The sequence below is a fragment of the Artemia sp. Qi Xiang Cuo genome, chromosome 19 (genome assembly GCF_049724085.1).
Source record: "Artemia sp. Qi Xiang Cuo chromosome 19, ASM4972408v1, whole genome shotgun sequence".
In the NCBI taxonomy this organism is placed as follows: Eukaryota; Metazoa; Arthropoda; class Branchiopoda; order Anostraca; family Artemiidae; genus Artemia; species Artemia sp. Qi Xiang Cuo.
In genome coordinates, this window is record NC_142812.1 from 38,140,882 (window position 1) to 38,159,188 (window position 18,307).

An 18,307-nucleotide genomic window follows, 5' to 3' on the forward strand; every position below is an offset into this window, starting at 1 on the left:
AACCCGTCTTTATGATCCGTCACTGCCTCTGAGTCCCATATTAGTCCCATTCACATCCCCGAATATAAACCACGTTAAAAATTAACCTTCTTAGGAAATATAATAAGATTCAGTTTAGAGCTCAAAGACTGCTGTAAGCACGCAGTTCATAGAACTATTCTGACTTTACTTTCTACAATTAACTCTAATCTTCCCAGAATCTACACATCTTGATCCGGTGAAAAAATTAAAATATTTTCATTTAATATTCTTAATTTTATCCCTACTTTTGGTCTAACCCACAATAAGTCAAATATCGTCTTTGATAGTGTTTACTAACGTAAGCATAGCGTGCCGCCACGAAGTAATCCGTGGGAGGGAGGATTGAGATCTACCAAGAGGTTCGTTTTTACCATGATCCAAAAGCGAGAATTTCTCATTTTTATCTTTTAATGCGTTTCATAAATGTATTTCATTTTCCAAAGGAGGAAACAACCCTCTGCCACCTCCCTGGTGGTGGTCATGAACATAATGATATTATGAAAAGCAGCTAATTAGTGGGGTTAAAGCTGAAGATTTACTTATCTTATAGTTACGCCAATGTCAATTGGCTAATTTGTTTTAGTAAGATCTTATGGTTCCATTGTAACTGAACCACCGTGTAACTGAACCCCAGGCAACTGAACCCCTGTAACTGACCCACCGTGCAACTGAACCACCATGCAACTGAACCATCGTACCACTGAACCATCACGCAATTGAACCACCGTGCAACTGAACCCCCTGCAACTGAACCTCCGTGCAACTGAACCCTCGTGCTACTGAACCCTCAGGCGACTGAACCCCCTTCAACTGAACCCTCGTGCAACTCAACCCCTGTGCAACTCAACCACATTTAACTAAACCACCGTGTAACTGAACCACCATGTAACTGAACCCCCGTGCAAGTGAACCACCGTACAACTGAACCACCGTGCAACTGAATCCCCATGTAACTGAACTCCCCTGCAACTGAACTCTCGTGTAACTGAACCCTCGTGCAACTCAACCCTCGTGTAACTGAACCCTCGTGCAACTCAACCACCGTACTTACATTGGGTAAAACACAAGTTAGAGTCTTTATATGTTCAACCTTGTTGGAATTTTTTGCTTCTTTAAGTCTTTATATAAATTACTGTCAAGATGATTTATAAGAATTGCTCTGTTTTCTTGTCACAAAAACAAAGAAAATCGAACGTCATAAACTCTTATATCCAGATTTATTTCTCTTTTTTATGTCTGTTAATGGGGGTTCCCTTCACCCTGTCATTTTCTACGCGTCTAAGCATTTACCCCACTCCCCCGCGGATTTCCCCTCCTCCACCCACAGAAACCCAATCACCTGGAAAATACACCCCTCGCGGAAATTATGGTTTTCAAAATTTAAAAATCTTCTTTGAGTCGTGTTATTTTTTAGTTTATTTAAGAAGTTGTAAGGGAAGTGGAAAAGAGGAATTTATGTGTAAGTCTTGCCCCCCTCCCGCCGTGAAAATACTTTATTCTAATGAAAGATCCTCCAGAAAAACCCCACACAAAAATTTCCGTATATTTCCCAATGACAAATACTATTTGTAAGCAATAGACAAATCAAAAAACTTAAAAAGGAACTGAAACTTCTGCAATGGGGTTATCTGATTGTTTTGTAGCTAGGAAGAGAGGGAGATACCTCAAAGAGTGCATTTTGATGCCAAAACATCTCAGCTCTCATTGAGCCTTCAAATATTTACAGCATTAGCTCTAAGGGAGAGACGATAGGAGGATGGAGGTAGAAATTGTTTGATAATCCCCAGGCATTTCTGGTCTATTTTTATAAGCCGAAAGTGATTGGAGACTAACCAACCGCAATATTTTTTTTTTTGGGGGGGGGGGATTTTCCACGAGTAGGTGTTTTCTGGGAGGGGGTATTTTCCGGTATGTGCTATTTTAAGCGTGGTATTTTCCTTAAGGGATGATTTTTTGCGGGGGGGGGGAGGGGGGGGTTAAATGGCGGCTCTCACCGTCTACATACTGTAATTTTTTTTTACCACTTTGCTTATTTTGTTGTTTTCATTTTGTGGTATTTTCTACGCTCGAAGTTGTTTATCGTTTGGTTTAAAAATGGTTAATAACCTGCTCCGGTGCAGTGGTTCAGTTGCACGACGGTTCAGTTACACGAGGGTTCAGTTGCACGGTGGTTCAGTTGCACGGTGGTTCAGTTACACGGTGGTTCAGTTGCACGGTGGTTCAGTTACACGGTGATTCAGTTGCACGGTGGTTCAGCTACACGGTGGCTCAGTTACAGCGGTTTAGTTGCATGTGGTTCAGTTACACGGTGGATCAGTTACACGCACACCAGTTCTTATATATGTTTTTGCTTAATAAATTCTTTTCTCCAAAAAAATTCTTTAAAATTTATTTTTGCCATTCTTTTATCTGCCTAAAGGAAATTGTTCCAAGGTACATTAGAATATGATATGCTGCTATGTTTTAGGTATAAAATATGTTGTTTCTGTCAATTTTTTCTTGACTTATGATACCGTATACATTCACAAAATCTCACAATTGGAGAAATCAAATTGGTTACAAAAAGATTAATAAAAACATCAACATGTTTGAAAGGCTTTGCAGGCCAGATTGACAAATATATCGGGACAGCTTTAACTCGTAGGCGGTAAGTCTGGCACTATAAATTAAAAAAAAAAGTCAAAATGAGCTTCATTTAAAAGGAGGTCTTTTTGTAGTGATGGCCCCATAAAGTCCCAACAAAGAAAAATAGAATGGCAGTCAGTTTTGGTAGGTCCTAAAATTGGGTCTTCGGTAACCAGGCCAGTGTTCTTTAGGATCTAATATCAAAATATCAGCTTGATATTTGGCTTTCAGTTGCTTCTAAAGTAGGAACGGCAGTTTGCTAGTTATTGTACCCTAAAGTAGAAATGACCCTAAAGGTCCGACGAGTACACCATATATGGGCATAGAATCCCACGAGTACACCAAATATGGGCATTGAGTCCCTAGGGAGAACACGTGGATAATGGGGTCAATGACCTAAAGTCAGTCATTAATCAAATTGTTTCCAGGCAAAGTTTAATAATGTCTGACAGGTACTGTCAATCATTAATCAAATTGTTTCCAGGCGAAGTTTAATAATGTCTGACAGGTGATGTCAAGATTGATTGATATGTCACGAAAGGGGAATTAATTTGTTGTTTCTAAGGGGAATTATTGATTCAAGAAAGGGGAATTAATTTGATGTTTCTAAGGGGAAGGTGGGGAAGAGATATATTGATTGCGTAATTGAAGGGAGAGAATTCCCGAGAAATTGATTACAAAATCGGTAGAACCCTATAAGGAGATCGTGACGGGAATCCATTTATGGGCATAGAATGACGAAATCGACTAAGACAATTGGATTTCTGAGAAATTGATTACATAATCGGTAGAACCCTATCAGGAGGTCCTGACGGTAATCCATTTATGGGCAGAGAATGACGTAATCAACTAGGACAAATGGATTTCTGAGAAATTGATTAAATAATCGGTAGAACCATATCAGAAGCTCATGACGGGAATTCATTTATGGGCATAGAATGACGTAATCGACTAAGACAAGCAAGTTACTTTCTTAATGTCCATCCTAAACCCATTTTCCAACTTGAAGTACTTATATTTTTCACTCACAACTATACTTTGCAGCTTTTTGGATACCTCAACACCAATAAATACTTTTCAAAGACCATTTCAGAGCAAGTTACTTTCTTAATGTCCCTCCTAACCCATTTTCCAACTTGAAGTACGTATCTTTTTCACCCACAACTATACTTTACAGCTTTTTGGATACCTCATCACAAAGAAATACTTTCAAAGACCATTTCTGAGCAAGTTACTTTCTTAATATCCGTCCTAAACCCATTTTCCAACTTGAAGTTCTTACCTTTTTCACCCACAACTATACTTTACAGCTTTTTGGATACCTCAACATAAAGAAATACTTTTCAAAGACAATTTCAGAGCAAGTTACTTTCTTAATGTCCCTCCTAAGCCCATTTTCCAACTTGAAGTACTTATCTTTTTCACCCACAACTATACTTTACAGCTTTTTGAGTGTCCCAACACCAAGAAATACTTTTCAAAGACCATTTCAGAGCAAGTTACTTTCTTAATGTTCCTCCTAAACCCATTTTGCGACTTGAAGTACTTATCTTTTTCACCCACAACTATACTTTACAGTTTTTGGATAACTCAACACCACGAAAAACGTTTCAACGACCATTTCAGAGCAAGATAGTTTCTTAACGTCCCTCGTAAACCCATTTTCCAACTTGAAGTACTTATCTTTTTCACCACAACTATACTTTATAGCTTTTTGGATACCTCAACACCAAGAAATACTTTTCAAAGACCATTTTAGAGCAAGTTACTTTCTTAATGTCCCTCCTAAACCCATTTTACAACTTGAAGTACTTTTTTTTCACCCTCAACTATACTTTACAGCTTTTTGAATGTCCCAACACCAAGAAATACTTTTCAAACACCATTTCAGAGCAAGTTACTTTCTCAATTTCCCTCCTAAACCCGTTTTGCAACGTGAAGTATTTATCTTTTTTCATTCTCAAATATAATAAACAGATGTTTGGATATCACAACAAAAAGAAATTATAAAAAAATTAAAATACATAGAACTATAATTTATTAATGTAACATGTAAGAACATTTTACAACTTGAAGTACTTATCTTTTTCACTCACAACTATACTTTACAGCTCTTTTGATACGTCAACACAAAGAAATACTTTTCATACACCATTTCAGAGCAAGTTACTTTCTAAATGTCCCTCCTAAACCCATTTTCCAACTTGAAGTACTTATCTTTTTCCCCCAAAACTATACTTTATAGCTTTTTGGATGCTCCAGCACCAAGCAATACTTTTCAAAGGCATTTCAGAACAAGTTCTTTTCTTAATATGCTTCTTAAACCAATTTTACAAATTCTAAATTTTTCCATAGTAGATAAAAAAAGCTATATCATAGCTGAGAATATTTTCTCGAAAGATAAGCAGTTCTATTTCAATTTTAAATTTTCTCAATGAAGTGAAGAAAAGTTAAAGTTCTCTTCTGAATTTTCTCAATGAAAAAGAAATTAGTTTTTATTCAATTCTATTTTTCGAAATAATATAAAAATTTTCCACTTTAGTTCAGATTTTTCTCAAAGGGATGAAAAATTTAAAATACTGTTCCAAATTTTCTCAACGAAGTGAAGAAAAGTAAAATTTCTCTTCTGAACTTTACCAAAGAACACAATTCATTTCTAATTTATCCAAAGAAAAAAAAAATCTTCCACTTCAGTTCTTTATTTCACAAAGACATGAAGAAATTTAATGTTCAATTCTAATTTTTCGGTGGAAGATAGAAAAAGTAATACCATACTTGTGAATATTTTCACGGAAGATAAAAAGTTCTAGTTCAATTTAAAATTTTCTCAACGAAGTCAAGGAAAGTTCAAGTTCTCTTCTGAATTTTCTCAATGAAAAAGAAATTAGTCATTGATCATTTCTATATTTCAAAATAGTATAAAAATTTTCCACTTTAGTTCAGATCTGTCTTGAACAGATGAAAAATTTTAAATACTATTCCAAATTTTTCACAGAAGATAAAAAGGTTCAAGTTCTCTTCTGAATTTTATCAAAGAACACAATTCAATTCTAATTTTTACAGAGAAAACAAAAATCTTCCACTTCAGTTCTTTATTTCACAAAGACATAAATACATTTCAAGTTCAATTCTAAATTTTCGGCGGAAGATAGAAAAATCAATACCATACTTGTGAATATTTTAATGGAAGATAAAAAGTTATAGTTCAATTTAAAATTTTTTCAACGAAGTGAAGAAAAGTTCAAGTTCTCCTCTGAACTTTACCAAAGAAGACACTTCAACTCTAATTTCTCCAGAGAAAATAAAAATCTTCCACTTCAGTTTTTTATTTCACATAGACATAAAGAAATTTAAAGTTCAATTCTAATTTTTCTGTAGAAGATAGAAAAAGTAATACCATACTTGTGAATATTTTCACGGAAGATAAAAAGTTCTAGTTCAATTTAAGATTTTCTCAACGAAGTCAAGGAAAGTTCAAGTTCTCTTCTGAACTTTACCAAAGAACACACTTCAATTCTAATTTCTCCAGAGAAAACAAAAATCTTCCACTTCAGTTCTTTATTTCACAAAGACATAGAGAAATTTAAAGTTCATTTCTAAACTTTTCGTTGGGAGATAGAAAAATTAATACCATACTTGTGATTATTTTCACGGAAGATAAAAATATCTAGTTCAATTTAAAATTTTCTCAATGAAGTGAAGAAAAGTTCATGTTCTCTACTGAATTTTACCAAAGAACACAATTCAATTCTAATTTCTACAGAGAAAATAAAAATCTTCCACTTAAGTTCTTTATTTCACAAAGACATAAAGAAATTTAAAGTTCAATTCTAAATTTTTCGTTGGAAGATACAAAAAGTAATACCATACTTGTGAATATTTTCCCGGAAGATAAAAAGTTCTAGTTCAATTTAAAATTTTCTCAACGAAGTGAAGAAAAGTTCAAGTTCTCTTCTGAACTTTACCAAAGAACACAATTCATTTCTAATTTCACCAGAGAAAATAAAAATCTTCCACTTCAGTTCTTTCTTTCACAAAAGACATAAAGAAATTTAAAGTTCAATTCTAAATTTTCCAGTGGAAGATACAAAAAGTAATACCATACTTGTGAATATTTTCCCGGAAGATAAAAAGTTCTAGTACAATTTAAAATTTTCTCAACGAAGTGAAGAAAAGTTCAAGTTCTCTTCTGAATTTTACCAAAGAACACACTTCAATTCTAATTTCTCCAGAAAAAATAAAAATCGTACACTTCAGTTTTAAGGTCCACAAATACATAAAGAAATTCAAATTTCCCTTCTAATTTTTTAGATTGAAGATAGAAAAGGTACTACTATGACTGTGATTATTTTCCAAGTAGATAAAAATTTTCACTTTATCTATAATTGTTATTAAATTCAATTCTGATTTTTCTCAAAGAGATGAAAAATTTAAAGTTCTGTTCCAAATTTTTCATAGAAGATAGAAAAAGTTATACATTGATTGTGAATATTCAACATGAAGATAAAGAACTCCACTTTAATTCTGAGTTTTCTCGAAGAAGTGCAAATTGTTCAAGTTCTCTTCTGAATTTTCGTAAAGAAGAGAAAAAAGTTAACTCAATTCTGAATTTTACCAATAAAAATGAAAAAACCTTCCACTTCAGTTCTTAATTTCTCAATAACATAAAAAATTTAAAGTCCATTTCTAAATTTTTCTGTTGAAGATAGGAAAAGTTATACTATTAGTGTGATTATTTTCCAGTGAAGATAAAAAGTTTCACTTTAATTCTAATTTCCTTAAGTTCACTTCCGATTTTTTTCAAAGAGATGAAAAATTTAAAGTTTTGTTCCAAATTTTTCATAGAAGATAGAAAAAGTTATACATTGATTTGAATATTCGATATGAAGATAAGGAGCATCACTTTAATTCTGTGTTTTCTCGAAGAAGTGCAAAATGTTCAAGTCTTCTTCTGAATTTTCTTAAAGAAGTGAAAAAAGTTAGCTCAATTCTGAATTTTACCAATGAAAATAAAAAAAGCTTCCACTTCAGTTCTTAATTCCTCAAAGACATAAAAAATTCAAAGTTCTCTTCTAATTTTTCCAAGAAAATAAAAAGACTCCACTTCAGTTCTGGTTTTTTTCTCAAAGAGAAGAAAAATTTAAAGTTCTATTCTAATTTTAAATTAAATTTTAGCTCCTTTGTCTTATGGATTTACCCATCAAATTTTTAAATTAGAAAATGAGTGACTCCTTCTATTATTAATGACAATCGTTCAAACTCGTTCATCTAACCTCCAAAACAATAGGTCAGGTTAGGTATAAATAAATATTAATAAATAAATAGAAACATTTCTACATGTTTAAGTTAGGTTAGGTTAACTTTTCATTAGCGCTCATGATAAGTTAACCTAACCTTTTCTGGCGAGTACGGTTAGGTTAGGCTAGATTAAGTTTGATTAGATTAGGTTAAGTTAGGTTAGCCCATGTACGCTTCACTTTGGTTAGGTTAGGTTAGGTGAGAGACATGCAAAAAGTTAGGTGTATGATTAGGTTAGGTTAGGTTAGATTAAGTTAGGTTAGCCTACGTACGCGCGCGTACGTAGGCTAACCTAGCCTAACCTAACCTAATCTAACCTAACTTAATCTAGCCTAACCTAACCTAACCATACTCGCCGGAAAAGGTTAGGTTAACTTATCATGAGTGCTCATGATAAGTTAACCTAACCTAACCTAACTTAAACATGTAGAAATGTTTCTATTTATTTATTAATATTTATTTATACCTAACCTAACCTATTGTTTTGGAGGTTAGATGAACAGGTTTGAACGATTGTCTATAATAATAGAACGAGTCACTCATTTTCTAATTTAAAAATTTGATGGGTAAATCCATAAGACTAAGGAGCTAAAATTTAATTTAAAATTAGAATAGAACTTTAAATTTTTCATCTATTTGAGAAAAAAAACAGAACTGAAGTGGAGTCTTTTTATTTTCTTGGAAAAATTAAAAGAGAACTTTTAAATTTTTATGTGTTTGAGGAATTAATAAATGAATTGGAAGCTTTTTTAAATTTAACTTGTAAAATTCAGAATTTAGCTAAATTTTTTAACTTATTTAAGAAAATTCAGAAGAGAACTTGAACATTTTGCACTTCTTCGAGAAAACTCAGAATTAAAGTGATGCTCCTTATCTTCATGTCGAATATTCAAATCAATGTATAACTTTTTCTATCTTCTATGAAAAATTTGGAACAGAACTTAAAATTTTTCATCTCTTTGCAAAAAATCGGAAGTGAACTTAAGAAAATTAGAATTAAAGTGAAACTTTTTATCTTCACTGGAAAATAATCACAATCATAGTATAACTTTTCCTATCTTCTACAGAAAAATTTAGAACTGACCTTTAAATTTTTTATGTCTTTGAGAAATTAAGAACTGAGGTGGAAGGTTTTTTCATTTTCATTGGTAAAATTCAGAATTGAGTTAACTTTTTCTCTTCTTTAAGAAAATTCAGAAGAGAACTTGAACAATTTGTACTTCTTCGAGAAAACTCAGAATTAAAGTGGAGTTCTTTATCTTCATGTTGAATATTCACGATCAATGTATGACCTTTTATATCTCCTATGAAAAATTTGGAACAGAACTTTAAATTTTCTCTCTCTTTGAGAAAAATCAGAACTTAATTTAAGAAAAGTTATAAATTAAGTGAAACTTTTTATCTTCATGGAAAACAATCAAAGTCATAGTAGTACTTTTTCTATCTTCCATCTAAAAATTTAGAATAGAACTTAAAATTTCTTTATTTCTTTGGGGAACTTAAAACTGAAGTGGAAGATTTTTATTTTCTCTGGAGAAATTAGAATTGAAGTGTGTTCTTTGGTAAAGTTAAGAAGAGAACTTGAACTTTTCTTCACTTCGTTGAGAAAATTTTAAATTGTACTAGAACTTTTTATCTTCCGGGAAAATATTCACAAATATGGTATTACTTTTTCTATCTTCCATCTAAAAATTTAGAATTGAACATTAAATTTCTTTATGTCTTTTTTGAAATAATGAACTGAAGGTGAAGAACTTTATTTTTTCTGGTTAAAACAGAATTTACGGGCATTCTGTTTTATATGTAAGAACAAATTTTGGACTTTTATTAACATTGTTGAGAAACTTGTTAATATAACAAAAACGTTTTATCTTCGGTTACCATAATCACAACTATGGTATTACTCTTTCTATCTTCCACCGAAAAATTTAGAATTGAACTTTAAATTTCTTTATGTCTTTGTGAAATAAAGAACTTAAGTGGAAGATTTTTATTTTCTCTGTAGAAATTAGAATTGAATTGTGTTCTTTGGTAAAATCCAGTAGAGAACATGAACTTTTCTTCACTTCATTGAGAAAATTTTAAATTGAACTAGAACTTTTTATTTTCAGTGAAAATAATCACAAGTATGGTATTAATTTTTCTATCTCCCACCGAAAAATTTAGAATTTAACTTTAAATTTATTTATGTCATTGTGAAATAAAGAACTGAAGTGGAAGATTTTTGTTATCTCTTGAGAAATTAGAATTGAAGTGTATTCTTTGGTAAAGTTCAGAAGAGAACTTGAACTTTCCTTGACTTCGTTGAGAGAATTTTAAATTCAACTAGAACTTTTTATCTTCAGTGAAAATATTCACAAGTAGGGTATTACTTTTTCTATCTTCCACCGAAAAATTAGAATTGAACTTAAAATTTCTTTATGTCTTTCTGAAATAAAGAACTGAAGTGGAAGATTTTTGTTTTCTCTGGAGAAATTAGAATTGCAGTGTGTTCTTTGGTAAAGTTCAGAAGAGAACTTGAACTTTTCTTCACTTCGTTGAGAAAATTTTAAATTGAACTAGAACTTTTTATCTTTCGTGAAAATATTCACAAGTATGGTATTACTTTTTCTATCTTCCACCGAAAAATTTAGAATTGAACTTTTAAATTTCTTTATGTCTTTGTGAAATAAAGAACTGAAGTGGAAGATTTTTGTTTTCTCTGGAGAAATTAGAATTCAATTGTGTTCTTTGGTAAAATTCCGAAGAGAATTTGAACTTTCTTATCTTCTGTGAAAAATTTGGAACAGTAATTAAAATTTTTTATCTCTTCGAGACAGATCTGAACTAAAGTGGAAAATTTTTATATTATTTGGAAAAATAGAAAGGATCAATGACTAATTTCTTTTTCATTGAGAAAATTCAGAAGAGAACTTGAACTTTCCTTGACTTCGTTGAGAAAATTTTAAATTGAACTACAACTTTTTATCTTCGGTGAAAATATTCACAAGTATGGTATTACTTTTTCTATCTTCCATCGAAAAATTAGAATTGAACTTTAAATTTCTTTATGTCTTTGTGAAATAAAGAACTGAAGTGGAAGATTTTTGTTTTCTCTTGAGAAATTAGAATTGAAGTGTTTTCTTTGCTAAAGTTCAGAAGAGAACTTGAACTATCCTTCACTTCGTTGAGAAAATTGAAATTGAACTAGAACTTTTTATCTTTCGGGAAAATATTAACAAGTATGGTATTACTTTTTCTATCTTCCACCGAAAAATTAGAATTGAACTTTAAATTTCTTTATGTCTTTGTGAAATAAAGAACTGAAGTGGAAGATTTTTGTTTTCTCTGAGAAATTAGAATTGAATTGTGTTCTTTGGTAAACTTCAGAAGAGAACTTGAACTTTTCTTCACTTCGTTGAGAAAATTTTAAATTGAACTAGAACTTTTTATCTTTGGTGAAAATATTCACAAGTATGGTATTACTTTTTCTATCTTCCACCGAAAAATTTAGAATTGAAATTTAAATTTCTTTATGTCTTTGTGAAATAAAGAACTGAAGTGGAAGATTTTTGTTTTCTCTGGAGATATTAGAATTCAATTGTGTTCTTTGGTAAAATTCCGAAGAGAACTTGAACTTTTTTATCTTCTGTGAAAAATTTGGAACAGTATTTTAAATTTTTCATCTCTTCGAGACAGATCTGAACTAAAGTGGAAATTTTTTATATTATTTGGAAAAATAGAAATGATCAATGACTAATTTCTTTTTCATTGAGAAAATTCAGAAGAGAACTTGAACTTTCCTTAACTTCGTTGAGAAAATTTTAAATTCAACTAGAACTTTTTATCTTCCCTTAAAATATTCACAAGTATTGTGTTACTTTTTCTATCTTCCACCAACAATTAGAATTGAAATTTAAATTTCTTTATGTCTTTGTGAAATAAATAACCTAAGTGGAAGATTTTTATTTTCTCTGGAGAAATTAGAATTGCAGTGTGTTCTTTGGTAAAGTTCAGAAGAGAACTTGAACTTTTCTTCACTTCGTTGAGAAAATTTGGAACAGTATTTTAGATTTTTTATCCCTTTGAGAAAAATCTGAACTAAAGTGGAAAATTTTTATATTATTTGGAAAAATATAATTGAATAAAAACTAATTTCTTTTTCATTGATAAAATTCAGAAGAGAACTTGAACTTTTCTTCACTTCATTGAGAAAATTTAAAATTGAAATAGAACTGCTTATCTTTCGAGAAAATATTCTCAGCTATGATATAGCTTTTTTTATCTACTATGGAAAAATTTAGAATTTGTAAAATTGGTTTAAGAAGCATATTAAGAAAAGAACTTGTTCTGAAATGCCTTTGAAAAGTATTGCTTGGTGCTGGAGTATCCAAAAAGCTGTAATTACTAGTTGTGGGTGACAAAGAAAAGTACCTCTAGTTGGAAAATGGGCTTATAAGAGATAGTATGAATATAACTTTCAATAGTATGTTCAATTAGTTGTATTTCTTGGTTTTGTGTTATCCAACGAGCTGAAAAGTATAGTTGTGGGTGAACGTGATAATTACTTAAAGATGGAAAATGGGTTGAGGAGGGACCTGCAGACTGAATTTTGATATAAAACGGTCTTTGAAAATTATTTCTTGGTGTTGAGGTCTCCGAAAAGCTGTAATTTATGGCTTCGAGTGAAAAAGGTAAGTACTTAATGTTCGAAAATGTGCGTAGAAGAGATTTTAAGAAATCAAGTTTCTCTGAAATGGGCTTTGAAATGTATTTCTTGCTGTTGAGGTATCCAAAATGCTGTAAAGTATAGTTCTGGGTGAAAAAGATAAGTACTTCAAGTTTGGTAAAAGGGTTTAGGAGGGATATTAAGAAAGTAACTTGCTCTGAAATGGTCTTTGAAAAGTATTTCTTGGTGTTGATGTAACCAAAAAGCTGTAAAGTATAGTTGTGGGTGAAAAAGATATGTACTTCAAGTTGCAAAATGGGTTTAGGAGGGACATTAACAATGTAACTTGCTTTGAAATGGTCTTTCAAAAGTATTTCTTGGTGTTGGGACACTCAAAAAGCTGTATAGTCTAGTTTTGGATGAAAAAGATAAGTCCTTCAAGTTGGAAAATGGGTTTAAGATGGACATTAAGAAAGTAACTTGCTCTGAAAGGGTCTTTGAAAGGTATTTTTTGGTGTTGAGGTAACCAAGATGCTGTAAAGTATAGTTGTGGATGAAATAGATAAGTACTTCACGTTGGAAAATGGGTTTAAGAGGGACATTCAGAAAGTAACTTGCTCTGAAATGCCCTTTGAAATGTATTTCTTGGTGTTGAAGTATCCAAAAAGCTGTAAAGTATAGTTGTGGGTGAAAAAGATAAGTACTTCAAGTTCGAAAATGGGTTTAGGAGGGACATTAAGAAAGTAACTTGCTCTGAAATGGTCTTTGAAAAGTATTCCTTGGTGTTGAGGTATCACAAAAGCTGTAAAGTATAGTTGTGGGTGAAAAAGATAAGTACTTCAAGTTGCAAAATGGGTTTAGGAGAGACATTATGAAAGTCACCTGCTCTAAAATGGTCTTTGAAAAGTATTTCTTTGTGTTTAGGCATCCAAAAAGCTGTAAGGTATAGTTGTGATGAAAAAGATAAGTACTTCAAGTTGGAAAATTTGTTTATAAGTTACAGTAGGAAAGGAACATGATATGAAATGGTCGTTGATAAGTATTTCTTAATTTTTTGTCATCCAAAAGCTGTATAATATAGTTGTGGGTGAAAAAGATAAGTACTTCCAGTTGCAAAATGGGTTTAGGTGGAACATTAAGAAATTAACTTGCTCTGAAATGGTCTTTGAAAAGTATTTCTAGGTGTTTTGTCAAACAAAAAGCTGTAAATTATATTTGTGGGTTAAAAAGATAAGTACTTAAAGTTGCACAATGGGTTTAGGAGGTACGTTAAGAAAGTAAATTGCTCTGAAATGGTCTTTGAAAGGTATTTCTTGGTGTTGAGGTATCCAAAAAGCTGTAAAGGATAATTGTGGGTGAAAAAGATAAGTACTTGAAGATGGAATATGGGTTTAGGATGGGCATTAAGAATGTAACTTGCTCTGAAATGGTCTTTGAAAAGTATTTCTTGGTGTTGAGGTATCCAAAAAGCTGTAAAGTATAGTTGTGGGTGAAAAAGATAAGTACTTCAAGTTTGAAAATGGGTTTAGGAGGAACATTAAGAAAGTAACTTGCTCTGAAATGGTCATTGAAAAGTATTTCTTGATGTTGAGGTATCCAAAAAGCTATAAAGTATAGTTGATGGTGATAGACATAATTAATTCAAGTTGGAAAATTGGTTTATGAGGGACAGTAAAAAAATAACTTGCTCTGAAATCGTCTTTGAAAAGTATTTCTTGGTGTTTAGTTATCCAAAAAGCAGAAAAATATAGATGAGTGTGAAAACGATAAGTACTTCAAGTTGCAAAATGGGTTTAGGAGGGAGATTAAGAAAGTAACTTGCTCTTAAATGGTCTTTGAAAAGTATTTCTTGGTGTTGAGGTATCCATAAAGCTGTAAAGTATAGTTGTGGGTGAAAAAGATAAGTACTTCAAGTTGGAAAATGGGTTTAGGAGTGACATTAAGAAGGTAACTTGCTTGTCTTAGTCGATTACGTCATTCTATGCCCATAAATGAATTCCCGTCATGACCTTCTGATAGGGTTCTACCGATTATGTAATCAATTTCTCAGAAATCCATTTGTCCTAGTTGATTACGTGATTCTATGCCCATAAATGGATTACCGTCAGGACCTCCTGATAGGATTCTACCAATTATGTAATCAATTTCTCAGAAATCCAATTGTCTTAGTCGATTACGTCCTTCTATGCCCATAAATGGATTCCCGTCACGAGCTCCTTATAGGGTTCTACCGATTTTGTAATCAATTTCTCGGAAATTCTCTCCCTTCAATTACTCAATCAATATATCTCTTCCCCACCTTCCCCTTAGAAACATCAAATTAATTCCCCTTTCTTGAATCAATAATTCCCCTTAGAAACAACAATTAATTCCCCTTTCGTGAATCAATAATTCCCCTAAGAAACAACAAATTAATTCCCCTTTCTTGAATCAATAATTCCCCTTAGAAACAACAAATTAATTCCTCTTTCTTGAGTCAATAATTCCCCTTAGAAACAACAAATTAATTCCCCTTTCATGACATATCAATCAATCTTGACATCACCTGTCAGACATTATTAAACTTCGCCTGGAAACAATTTGATTAATGATTGACAGTACCTGTCAGACATTATTAAACTTTGCCCGGAAACAATTTTATTAATGACTGACTTTAGGTCATTGACCCCATTAACCACGTGTTCTCCCTAGGGACTCTATGCCCATATTTGGTGTACTCGTGGGACTCTATGCCCATATATGGTGTACTCGTCGGACCTTTAGGGTCATTTCTACTCCCTAAATGCGCCAATAAATAAAGAGATGTCATGATACTATTGTCCAGTATGTTAAAAGCTACCTGTGTTTCCTGCAAACTGCATCTATTAAGTAGTTTTTCACCCACGACAAGTATTGAATCTGAACCTGAGAGTTAGGGTCACTTGAAATTTTTCTCCAACCTTTTTCTCGATTAGAGCAACCATGGATACTTTATAAAAAAAATATAATTTTTATTGCTTTAAAATGCAGTTTTTGGACGGATGGGTAGGGTTGGAGGAAGCACATCAACTATGATTTGTTCCTGTTTTTCTTCCATCTACGTTGATAACTTGTGTCTTCCTAGCATAATGGTTTTAGCCATTAATGACCCAATTGGTAGCCTTAGTATGTGATGATAATTTATTGATCTTCCTGAACACCAAAATTAGCAATTGGAATCCCCAACAAATTTCTCAGGCACTAGAATTAGTACCCCTAGTTTAAACTAAAAAAAGCCTGACTCGGGTACTGAAGATCCGACTTTAGACAACCCAGTTTTTGTTGAAAAGCTATGTTAGAATTGGACCCACTCCTGAAGTGTATAGAAAAATTATAATTTTTCATAAAATATCTGTTATTCATTTTCTCTGTCTACTGAAATAATACAGTCTTTCCTTCCAAAATTGGCAAAGGAGTAAATATTCTCATTCTTCACGGAAATTAATCTACATATTTAAAATAAAATTTGGCGAAGTGTTTGAAGTACGTCAATGTTGTTGAAATTAACTTAATTTAAATTCTTGTACAAGCGATTTGGAAATGCGAAAAAAACCTATTGCCTTTCACATTTAGGAAAATGGTCAGAATTCAAGGACAATTTTTATAATTATGCAAATAAAACTACACTGTTCAGCATCTTTTATTGGTTGTGACTATTATAAAAAAAATAAAAACGTAATATTAACAATAATCTTAAACTAATTCAAAACACCATATATCATCATAATATAAAGAAAATAACAACATGATATTAATAATAATTTTAAACCAATTCTTCAAAACACGATATATCATCAAAATATAATATTAGGCCATGTAGTAATATATTAGGTCATATAAAATAATACATATTATAAACAGGAAACATTAAGTCCTTTTCAAATCCCGAGCCAAAGGAGACAGCTGGAGAAATTGTTTGTCAAAAAAATAAATAAAAAAAAATTGTAGTTTGACAATCAATGTTGGAAAAAACAGCTTTTCTATTGCATAGACAAGCCAACAATTGTTTTTTTTTTAGATAGGGATTATTAAAAAAAATAAATAAACACTGTATTTTTCTGTCATATGTCCAGTGATCACCATCAGCAGGAGATAAAATGAAAATTTACACTAAACATCGAAGATTTCTCATTAAAGTGAGGCAAAAGACAAAAAACTCGTTTCTTGAGAAGATTTAATCTGTTAAAAAAAAAAAAAAAAAAACTCACGCCGATTATAGCTCTCATGAATAATGAACTTTCCTACATCCAAAATCTGCTCTTCACGGCCTGGCTGAAGAAGCGAATTGCCGCCTACAACGACTCTGAAATCGCTCACAGAGTAACCAACAACGCAGTGAGCTGCAGAAAGAACGTGAGTCGCTGAAATAATAGAGCCACCACAGATGTGCTTGAATCGACCGGTGCTTCTGTCTCTCCATTTTACTCCAACCTAGAAAATTATTTAAGGATTCAGATAATTCTACAAAACAGGACCTAATTATCACAAGATATATTTCAAGAATTTAACAGCGTAGAGAGGTCAAGATCCCCTCGTTTGAATTAAAGAAGTAATGTGTGAAAACTTGTGTATACCCTTTGAGCATTAGTTGTGTTCCTTTTAAAATGGATCAGCCAGCACAGGCTGATAGATGAGCTCTAAAATTATCTGTTCCAGCCTTGAATATATCCACTGATTCTAAATACACACACACACACACACATATATATATATATATATATATATATATATATATATATATATATATATATATATATATATATATATATATATATATATATATATATATATATATATATATATATATATATATATATATATATATATATATATATATATATATATATATATATATATATATATATATATATATATATATATATATATATATATATATATATATATATATATTATTTTAGTCTATTTTCTGTTAATTCTAGTTTAATTCATCAACTCTTTAAACGTGACCAAATTCACGGCACTGGTGCTGTAATTTTGTGTATGTGTACTTTACCATTAGGTTTACTGTTAGAAGATGTAATTTCATTAGTTCAGGTTTGGCCTATTGAGTAACCCAACTTACTGCCGATTAAGTTTTCTTCTAATTGGTCCGACAAGCTCAAAAGAACATAGCTTCAAACTAAAGAGTGAAAAAAGCCATTGTTTTTGTTTTGTTAGTTTTTTATCTTGGAAACTTTCACGCTTTTAAAATACCAGTAGCTGATCGTGTATATTTTATTTGGCGTCTTCTCAGCCTCACTACGGTCAAAATATTTCATGTTTCGTTTTCTTTAAGACCCCCAAAACTAAAATTTTGGATGTAAAAGAAAATTATAGGGTGCTAAACACTTGGTGTTCTACTAATTCAAAGTCACGGATACGTGCTGTGATCATACGTGCAGGGAAGAGAACGGGACCCCTAGCTTGTTTCGCAGGACATATACCAGAATGTGTCCACATATAGTAACGAACTTTTGATGTCAGAGCTCCATTAGACCCTTGTGGCAGAGTAGGACAGACGATTCTAAATTTTATCGTCAAAATATCTTCCCAAAGAAGCCATTGGATCTCAACCAGACTCAGGGGGGGTAAGAGCTAGCGTCCCAATTGTACTTGTTGGAATCTGGGATTATTCCAATAACTGTGTGTGTGGGAGGAGGGGTCTTTGATACTTGTCTTCAACAAATCCGGCAAAAT

The 18,307-nt window shown here is 31.9% G+C and overlaps 1 protein-coding gene across 4 annotated transcripts in view; it reads right to left on the reverse strand.

Annotated features, from left to right (window-relative positions):
• LOC148940812 (serine protease 1-like) overlaps positions 1–18,307 on the reverse strand; it is a 119,385-nt gene that overhangs the window by 11,066 nt on the left and 90,012 nt on the right. For all 4 annotated transcript variants that reach the window (XM_089105552.1, XM_089105550.1, XM_089105553.1 and 1 more), the window contains exon 8: positions 16,819–17,041. In XM_089105552.1, the coding sequence (XP_088961678.1) occupies positions 16,819–17,041 (223 nt within the window). The remainder of the gene's footprint in view (positions 1–16,818; positions 17,042–18,307) is intronic.